We start from the raw sequence: 10592 nt of genomic DNA, 5'->3' as shown, positions 1-10592 counted from the left end.
TGTAACTGGGGAATTCATTCAAAATATAATTAAGACAATCATTGATGTGTGTACAAGATTAACCTTAAAAAGGTTTCACAAGTTTTACTGTGGAATAACTCAAGAGGACTTACATCATCAATAACTAACAGAAAGCCATGCGCTTTGCGTAGCTTCACAAGCTCAATCATTGGTGCAAAGTCTCCGTCCATACTAAACAAGTTGTAGTGAAAGACAAAAACAATTCATAAGAAATATAACAAATAAAATCAATAGGAACACTTTATATGAATGTGTATATGATTCCAACTGAAATGATGGTACAGAAAGTAGCATTTAAAAATAGGAACACTTGCCTATCAGTCACGACGACTTTCTTCCTCATTGTGCAACTTGATCTGTCACAACACAAAATGCATTTCTAAGCTATGGACAGAAGGAAGTGCATATCCAATTAGAAGAGGGACACAAATTCAAAACAAAAAGTTTAAGACCTACAACAATGCATTAAGGTGAGTCATGTCGCAATGTCTATAGACGAATATCTCTACAGATTTTTGTCGTTCAGCAAGACGAATACCATCGATTATTGACGCATGGTTCAGTGCATCAGAAAAAAAGGGCAATTTTTTCATTAGTTAAAGGTGTTTTTCCAGCAGCCAAGAGAGAGCCAACATTTCCCATAGCTACCATCAACGCCATATTGGCTGCAAATCCTGTGGGACAAAGAAGGCAATCCTAGGGGATAAATTTGAAACAAGATTGCACCAGTTTTCAGGTTTGAGCTAAAAAACCTAAAAAAAGTATTTCAATAAACCAGACATAAAGTTCAAAACAACAGAATCAAAGGCTTTAGAGCTCTAAAAAAACCACACAATTAAACTTCGTCTAGAAATGAAAAAGGAAATGATGTTCATTGACTGGGAAAGCGTGTGAATATTTCTGACAGTTAAAGCTAGCATAGTCTAAATCCAAATTTCTACCAAATGACCCTTGACACCATGCATGGGCCATGGCCAATAAACAGGAAGAAGAGAATGAATGAAAAAGTTCACATAAAGAAGTTAAATCAGCAGAGTATAATGTATAAACAGAGCAGCTCATACCTCTTTCTTCTTTAAGTCTGCAATGCATGACTCGAGTCGCCTATGGTAATCGGTATATCCGCAGATTAAAGCAGAGCCCCTGTGGCCCATCCCATGTTCTAGGGCTGCCTGGTTGAATATAAATCCTTATTATTACATAGTAACTTAAAGATGCAGTCTTTACAAAAATTATGCAAAAAAGACAACCTTGGAAGCAGCTTTTCCAATGGTAGGATGTGAGCTCTAGCCCAAATAGTCATTCCCAGAGAATAGTAGAAGCTTTCTGAACTTATGGGTACCTTCCTCATCTCCTGTGAATTCCATAAACGTAATGTAAGTTCAAAACAGAGAAAATTCCACAAAAAGCAAATTGGAAAATAGTTGTTGAATTGAACCGTACCGGAATTGGGAATGTCGTGGAGCCATTTCTGGAACGTGGGTTCAGGAATGTGGACCTCCACAGAGGATCGGTCCCACGGCTGCATTTCATCGAACACATGGAATTCATCTTCGACGGGGTTTGGGCTTCATGGGTTGGTCCATTTTGGAGGTAAATGAGTCTGAGAGAACGGAGGAGTTGCAGGTGTTCAAGTTTCTGAAGAGCTTCTTCGACCCAATGATCCCACCACCTCAACATCTCAATGCAGCTCATTTCTGCAAAGAGAGAAGAAGCCGGCGGGCGTAGTTGGACTGTTGGAGCGTAACGCCTTGAGCAGAGTTAAAAACTCGGAAGAGGCACGGTTAACCACGTATGTCCTCAACTGCAAAAGGACCAATTGGCAATTTGGGAATAGTTTCGAATGAGAAAAGACAAGACACGTTGGGGTCAATTCGTGAATAAAGATAGATACGCAATGCCGTTTTTACCCTGCTAGATTACAATACCATTAAGGCCATTATTGATTTTTCATATCTCATTTGTGTTTTTTTTTTTTTTTCAAAACATTTATTTTAATTTTGGCTTAAATGTTCAAATGGTTCTTGTGTTTTATTTCATAGGGCAATTTAGTCCTTGTGTTATCAATTTGGCCAATTTGGTCATTGTGTTTGTATATGTTAGTCAATGTAGTCCATTCCCTTAAAGATATAAAATATTAAAAATTAATTTAAAATATTAGGGCCAGAATTGCCTTATATGTTATAGCAAAACGGTGAGTTGCACTTGTTTCATCGTTCTCTTTGAAATGAACTCAGGGTCCAAACGATAGGTCTCGCAATACTTTTTTGATAATATAATTGAGGTATTTCTTTATTGTTATTTTGTGTTACTGCTTGATTGTCAAATGGATTAAGTTTTAAAGCTGCAATGAAGCTAGCAATCTTGTTATTTGCAGTTTGTATCCATGATAAAACTATTTCATTTGTTTACAGAAAGACCTTGGTAGTCTTGAAGGGTGAGCTAATTAAGAAATGTTATGATCTTATAACACTTGATCATAGCAATTCTTCGATCTCAGTCCAGTTGGAAGCCTTATGTGTTTTTGATTGCTCATATGTGTGGTTGTAAAATCCTTTAATGTTATATGTTCAATGTGCTTCGACAGTTCTATATGAGTCTCTTGATTATGACATCGGCTTGATAAAGGAATAGAGAAGTGTTGATAGTTCTACATGGTCATTAAGTGATTAATTTTGAGTCTGAATAATTATTTGATTAAGTGGGAGAATGTAAGATTAATATCTTGTGTTAATCTCACGAAAGTGGTCTTCTAATCATTGTGGGATTGCCAAAGACTCATTGTTACTCAAGAACTCAAACTTATCTCATCCAGTGGCTTTTATATTAGTGTTTTAGATTAAATATGTAAAAGCTAAAAGGTTCCTAGTTCTATATAAGGATTGAGATTCATTGTTCTATTGCATTAAGGATCTTTCTTGGTGTTTCTTCATGGGCAAGACATCTTGGGAAATGTGTATAATAGAGGTCTCCCTCCTCAGTTTGTTTATAGCTTCTAAAGTTTACATGCATGGCTTCAATATCAACCTCGTACATGTGCAGATGTCCCTTTGGTGGATCCCATCCTAGTTCGTGCAAAGCCACTGATTCCAACTCAACTTGGTTTTAGCTCCCATCTGGAGGTGAGAGAGCTTGAGCCACAAAACTTCCCTTCCCATCACGAAGAAGACAACTAAGAGATAGTTGATTATTTTAGCTCGGAAATATCTACGCTAGCTATTAAACTAGCCTATCTAGAGAGAGGGGGGGGGGCGGCCTGGGCTCTTTAAAATTGACACATATAAGACTAGATCATCACTTTACTTTCATTGTCTCTTTGTTTGGAAAGACTCAAATTAGTATTAGAATCAAAGATCGAAGAACCATTCAGATGTATCTGCAAGAATGTGAAAGCGAAAATGTCTCACATTGAAAAACTAACAAACCTTAAAAGGGTTTATAGAGAGTTGGACTACTTATTCTCCCATTAACAATTGATTTTGAGACGGAACCTCAACTTAATTTTGTTGTGTTAAAGTATTTCTTTGATAGACTGTAGACTGTACTTGCATATGCTCAACATAAGTTTAATAATGATAATGTATTAGTTTAAACTTGTTGAGAGTGTCTTAATAGTATAAATCGTTTTGGGCCTCTCAATCTATTGACAACAATTGATTTTAGGTCACATTATCACTCATTAATTTTAGATGATGACTAGTAGTTTTTGATTTTTTTGTCAAACAATAATGTATCATGTTGATTCATCTAAATCCAATTGACCCTTGTTTAAATTTTTTTTTTAAATTACTAATCGTTTATGACTTGAAAGTAGAATATCTGAGGTTCTTTAATTAAAACAATTAAATATCCAGCGTCATGTATATATATATATGTATGCTGATACTTTAATCCAATATTGTACTATCGCACACTCTAACTCTAAGTACACTCCCCTCCAGGTGAGGTACCTTATTTGATAAACATAAAAATATAAGAAGTTGACTTTAACATTCTTGATGACCTGATCATCATCACCAAGATCAAGTGTTGTATAAAGCTTTAATTCCTTGAATATCATCCGCATTCAAGCCCTGAGTATATCCAGTTGGGATTTGAGGTTGCATGACAGCTCCTGGAACATAGCTATGCCCAAGTCCAAGAAAGTGTCCAATTTCATGCAAAGCCACAGTCTCCAAGTCCAAACCACCAGGCACAGCACCCACAACCCACGTCTCATCAGCATCATAGTGAAATCTCTCATCAGACGGCGGAAAAGCATGGGCTATGATCTTACCCGGCCCATCAAATGGTCTTCCATCTCCATGATCACCCCTAAAAAACCCCATCTTCAGATCCGCGGTCTCAACGCTTTGAGCCTGGCTGAACGACAAGTGTGTGTTGCCGGCCCACGTTGCAAAAGCACGTGCAACTGCACTCATGGTCTTAGCTGGGGTGCCTTGCAGAAGAAAACCATACTTAGAGGGAGGCCATTTTGGGATTCCTTGAGGTCTTGGATGCCTTCAACTTTGTCACCCTTGGGACACCCCTTTCTCAAATGAGTAAGGAAATAAATACTACTTTTGGTTTTTGATATGTTGTGCAAAAGCCTCATACTTGGAGGGCTATTTATAGGTCTAGAATGAGCAGACTTGCATCCAAGGTACATGGTGCAACTCCAATTTCCAGAATGAGATTGACAGCTAGGCTTTCCATAGTAAATACATGAGCATTATTACTTTAGAGTTTAACTATAGTTAAGTCTTGAGGTTGGAGACGTATGATTGAAGAGAAGAATAAGTGACTCTGTATACCTATCATCATCATGTTTACTTTTGTTTTACAACTAATATTTTTTTTTTACTTTACCATCATCATCATGCAAGTTTTCTTGTAATCATCGTTCTATAGTGGATTTGTGTTGGACTGAGGAGTCCCGTGGATTTTCCCCAGAGGTGGGGTTTTACCAAGTAAAATAATTCTCTCTGTGTTCTTTTATTTTATTTCCAGCACGTTTCAGGATTGATAAACCATATCAATCCTGCTATCAAAGTTTATTTTTATTTATTTGATTATAATATTAAATTGGCCTATTAACCCCCTCTAGGCATATATAGACATCCTACAGGTATTTTCACAACTAATATTTTTTTTTTACTTTACCATCATCATCATGCAAGTTTGCTGACGTTACATAGATGACGAAGCATATGCATGCCTTCAATAGCAACCGTGTGCAAATATCCCTTGGTGGTTTGGTTCTATTTCTTGCGCAGCCGCTGATCATTCCAACTCAACTTGATTTGAACTCCCATCTGGAGGTGATGAGAAATCGTGAGCCACAAAATTTCCCTTCCCATATCATGAAGAAGCCAACTAAGAGAGTCGACTGAGTATTATCTTTAGTTCGGAAAATATCTACGCTAGGTATATTTAACTAAACGAGTTTCATGTAGGCTTGTTTAACTAAAGGGGTTATGAAACAAGATACTACTATATCTATTCGTCCATAGTAGTACTTTTTTTTTCTCAATGTTGTTGAAAAAAGTCAAAAGTTTGAATCCCTTTCTTTCTCTAATGATTAAAAAGAGAAAATACGACTTAAATCCAAGCATATATGCGTTCTGATTGTACATGAATGCAAGATTCACGAATCAAAACACGAAAACTTGCAAATGAATCGAAACACAAAAAGTACTTTGTAAGACATTAACTCACACCTCTAACATCATCAAGGTTTCATGTTCTTTGATGCTTTAAATTGCAGTGTAGAATATCTAGTCCTCCCTAACCCTAATGACTCCTCACTTAAATTAATTGAAGAAGAATAAGCACACCGTATAGTTTCATCTAGGCTTGTTTAACTAAATGAAAGTTAAATATCAAACCTGCTGCTTGTCTATAATATCTTCCAGACCGAACATCAAAGACCTTAATAAAATTAATATCATCAATCTTCTTCCCTGCCTAGCGCAACTCTTCTTCTTCGATCCGTTTTTCCTTCTATTCTATGATATTTGGACAAGAAGGGAGAGACAGGACAAATTCCAGAGCTTAGGAAGAAAGCAAAACTAGTCGACCCCAATAAGTAACAGCCCTGACAATGACACATTGAATATAAGCGCAGACATCAATTTAATTGGACAGTTATGGGTGATGTCTTTGTTTTAGAAAGAATCTTAGTATAATTACTTGTCATTTTGTTAACCAAATTTTCTTAACAGAAAGAAACTTCAGACATGAAATGAACTTTATACTTTATTAAACTGAGGAAATTAATATTAAAAAACTACAAACAGGAGAACATCACGATTCAATACTAAATATCCAGCTTAAAATCTAAGTACGTACACCCAGGAGATGTACCTTTATTTGATACAGGGAAAAAAAAAAAACGAAAGCATGATGACTTTGGATGAACTACTAAACTTATAACTTATAATAATAACAACATTAATCAAGTGTTGTATAAAGCTTTAATTCCTTGAATATCATCCGCATGCAAGCTCTGGGTAAATCCAGTGCGGACTTCAGGAAGCATGACAGCTCCTGGAACAGAGCTATGGCCAAGCCCAAGAAGGTGCCCAATTTCATGCAAAGCCACAGTCTCCAAGTCCAAACCACCAGGCACAGCACCCACAACCCACGTCTCATCAGGATCGTAGTGAAATCTCCCATCAGACGGCGGAAATGCATGGGCAGCGGTCCCAAGCGGCCCATCAAACGGGTGTCCATCTCCATGATCACGCCTTCCAAAACCGATCTTCAGATCAGCGCTCTCAATGCTTTGGGCTTGGCTGAACATGAAGTGTGTGTTGGCCTGCCATGTTGCAAAAGCACGTGCAACTGCGCCCACAGCCTCAGATGGGGTGCCACCAGGAATTGCAGATTGCATGACAGCCCCTGGAACATCGCTATGGTGAAGTCCAAGAAGGTGTCCAATTTCATGCAAAGCCACAGTCTCCAAGTCGAAACCACCCGGTACAGCGCCCACCACCCACGTCTCATCAGCATCGTAGTGAAATCTCCCATCAGATAGCGGAAAAGCATGGGCTATGGTCTTACCTGGGCCATCAAATGCATTATTAGCCCCATCTCCATGATCACCCCTCCCAAAACCAATCTTCAGATCAGCGCTCTCAACGCTTTGGGCTTGGCTGAACGTGAAGTGTGTGTTGCCCTGCCATGTTACAAAAGCACGCGCAACTGCACTCATGGCGTTAGCTGGGGTTCCTTGAAGAAAACCATAGGTGAGGTGATACTTATTGGCAGGCCATTTTAGGTTTCCTTCGAAGAAAGCGTAATGACCAACTGTGTGAGTTGAACCATGTCCTCCCCTTTTCTTGGGGGTCGTTTGTCATATTAACCGAGAAAAAGAAAACGGAATGTCGTTTTCCTTGAGAAAGTGAAAACGACGCCGTTCTCTCGGCATGTGGCATGTCATAACACATCATCATACTGAAGTGTCCACCTGAAGGCAACTGGAGCGAATTTTGTCACTTTAAAATTTGGGTTTACTAGTGAAATACCCCTGAACTTGAACCTCGCTTTCAATTAACCCCCTATTCTTTTTTTTTAGAAAATTAAGGATATGAACTTTTTTTTTTCCCCAATTTCCCCATGCCGTCTAAATTTGCAACATTTCATCCAATTTGCCGTTAAATATGAGGGTAAAATAGTCATTTTGTACGTTAAAAATAAATAAAAATGGAAAAATAAAATTAAAAAATGGAAAATTGAAATAATAGTCTTAAAATAAAAACTGAAAACTCTCTCCCTCTCTCTCTCTCTCTCTCTCGTCCTTCTTCCTCTTCCTCTTCTTCTTCTTCTTTTCTCTTCCCTCTGTCTCCGTCCTCTCTTTCATTTTCTTTTTCCTTCTTCTCTTTGCCTTTATCTCTCCCTTGCTTCTTCTCCTTTGGCTAAACCCAAAACCGTGGGACTTGGGGGCAAGGGTTAGGGATGGGTTTAGGCTAGGGCTTGGAATAGATCTCGAGTGGGGATGGATTTCGGCTCAGGTTAAGGTTTAGGGTTGCTGAAGGAGATATATATATAGATGGGGGAGGGGAGTGGCGACAGGTTTGGTTCATTCTTTTTTTTTCTTTTTTTTTCTTGTTGTTGTTGTTGTCAATTTTCCTATGGGGTTTGTGGGTTTGTGGGGGAGGGGTGAAAAATCAGATATGGGTTTATGGGTTTGTGGTTGCTGGCTGGAGTTTCTGGGTTTGTGGGGGAGGGGTGAAAAACCAGATTTGGATTTCTGGGTTTGTGTTTTCTGGCTGGAGTTTTTGGGTTTGTGGGGGAGGAGTGAAAAACCAGATCTGGGTTTCTGGGATTGTTACAGTCAGCTAAATGGCACCACGAACGAAGGTTGAGAGGTAAGGCTGTGAGTCTGTGACTCGTACTAACAGGTAGAAAAATTGATTTGGTTTATACGGATTGCAATTTGAGGAAAATGTATGGCAAGTCTGCCTCAAATCTTCCACCAAATGCCAAATCTCAACCATCAAAAAACCCACATGGTCCCCTCGTTGTGTTGATCAACCCAACATTTATCTCCTCAGTCTTCTCTTCAAGGTGAGAGAACATAAAGCTAACAATCAAAAGAACAAGAAAAATGCTGAAATAAACACAACCCAACAACTAAAAAAAAAAAAAAAAAAACTCTCTCTCAAGGAATCAGAAACCAAGTTAAGGTGGGGGTTCTCAGGATCTTTTTTCTTTAGTATCTTTTTCTTCTTTGTTTTTTTGGGTTAATTTTCCTATTTTTCTTCAAAATTTTTCCAAAAAAATAATTTTAAAAATAATTTAACTGAAAATTGGATGAAATGTTGATGATTTAGACGGCAGGGGGTAAATTGACGAAAAAAAAAATTCATATCCTTAATTTTCTAAAAAAAAAGAATAGGGGTCTAATTGAAAATTATGTACAAGTTCAAGGGGTATTTCACTAATTCAGTCTCAAATTTTCAGTTTTTCCCGCTCGTGGCTGCGTTGTGAGCAATAATGGTGGAGTCAACAGCTTCAGGAGCAGCAGCTTGAGAAGACGACGAAGACTGGGAGCTCGTGAATGAAGACGGCTTCGTTTTCAAACGCAGGAAGAAGCGCCGGGTCGACCAATCTGCTGACTCGTCGCTCCGGGCTCCACCGTCTGCGTCTGCCGCGGATCTACAGGAGGATGCCGAGAAACTCCGGAGAGAGCGGAAGAAGAAGTCGCTTTTGAAGCTCAAAACTCAGTACCAGGCGGAGATCGACCAGTGGGAACTTTTGTCGAGCACATTGCGCGCAGTTGAAGAGAGGACATGCCATCTTCAAGAACAACAACAGCAACATCGATTGACAGAGAAAGACCGAGAGAAAACGGCGTCGTTGGCTGGTTCGGGTCCTTCTGAGCTTCAAGGGTCGGAGTCCGTTTGTGGGTCAGTGGGGGATGAGCTTCTCTTGCAGTTAAAAGGGCATTTCTTTCCTTTGGTTTTACAATTGTTTAGCTGGTGAGGAATTATGAAAATTGAAAGATTTTGGGTCTTAGGGTTTTGCAAGGCCAGAAATTTATGCTCCACGACACCAATTCGGGGCTGAGTTGAGCTGATTTTGGCATTATTACACTTACTCTGTGGAAAATTGAGAACAAAGATTTCTGTGATGCTTGCTTTTAGTATCATCGGTGCTTGTCTTATGAACGTTGCCTCGATCCTTATTGACCTTAAAATTGAGTTACCAATGGAGAGTGAGGCGGAGAAGAAAGCTTTTAATTTTTTGGGTTACGGTTGTATGGTATGGCGAAATCCTTCCACGGTTCCACTGGCACAATATAATTGCAATCCTTAATCCTTCTTCCTCCATGCAGGCAGAAGCCCAGGAAGCTATCATTGGTGATGTTTCGAATCTGTGTGACATAGCGGAAGCAATGTGTAGTGAACAAGAGGAACAGATTACTCAATCTCTACTCGATCTTCCAATCTGGGGTTCACCACGGGAGCTCATGAATTCGCTATGTGAACCGTGAATGAATTGGTTCTAAGTAGCTTGTTGGTGGCTGTGGTTGTTTACTAAGATCTTGAAAGAAAAATTTGAAGCATGTTGCTCTTCCACTGGCAGTTGCAGCTGTAGCCTGTATTCATAAAATGCTCAGGAGGTAGGGAGTAGGAGATATTTTCTCATCACGTAACCTCAGCTCAGCACAGAAAAAGAGAGAGAGAGAGAGAGAGAGTGCACTGTTTCTTGGTTCTGATCGAGCTTAGCTTTTTGCTGATTGCTGTGTGTATTATTCTTAGGTTTTTTTTTTTTTTTTGGTTGGGGTCTCAAGATCTCTATAGCTCTAGCTCTAGTGGTGGGATGTTGTATATGTTCTATTGATCATAAATTGTATTCTAATTCATGCCTTCTTATAGAGATTACTTTGAGTTTTAGTTTGGGCCAATGTACTTTTGATTGAAACGTTGCCGTCAATAGAAATACAGAGACATTGAGTGTTGAAGGTCGTCTTTTCATTCAGTAGTGCTCTGATCTCAACATTCTCTACACATGGAAATAAAATTGATATTCAACTCCTCTTGGTCTCTGTTAAGGCTGGCATAACATAACTTCGTTCCCTTATA

General features: G+C 38.9%; 1 protein-coding gene and 2 pseudogenes across 1 annotated transcript; 1 reads left to right on the top strand and 2 right to left on the bottom strand.

Moving 5' to 3' along the window:
* Positions 1–473: 473 nt before the first annotated feature.
* Positions 474–1763, bottom strand: LOC148296126 (8-amino-7-oxononanoate synthase-like; annotated as a pseudogene).
* A 2280-nt stretch (positions 1764–4043) lies between these two features.
* LOC110747532 (metalloendoproteinase 2-MMP-like) lies at positions 4044–4442 on the bottom strand. The gene has a single exon (XM_021947685.1). The coding sequence runs from the start codon at positions 4440–4442 to the stop codon at positions 4044–4046; it is 399 nt and encodes a 132-aa protein (XP_021803377.1).
* Positions 4443–9000: 4558 nt separating this feature from the next.
* On the top strand, positions 9001–10572 carry LOC148296125 (uncharacterized; annotated as a pseudogene).
* The last annotated feature ends 20 nt before the right edge of the window (positions 10573–10592 follow it).

This window comes from Prunus avium, chromosome 3 (assembly GCF_965620075.1).
Source record: "Prunus avium chromosome 3, drPruAviu1.hap1.1, whole genome shotgun sequence".
In the NCBI taxonomy this organism is placed as follows: domain Eukaryota; kingdom Viridiplantae; phylum Streptophyta; class Magnoliopsida; order Rosales; family Rosaceae; genus Prunus; species Prunus avium.
The sequence above is the reverse complement of the archived record's forward strand: the minus strand, read 5'-3'. Positions and strand labels throughout refer to the sequence as shown.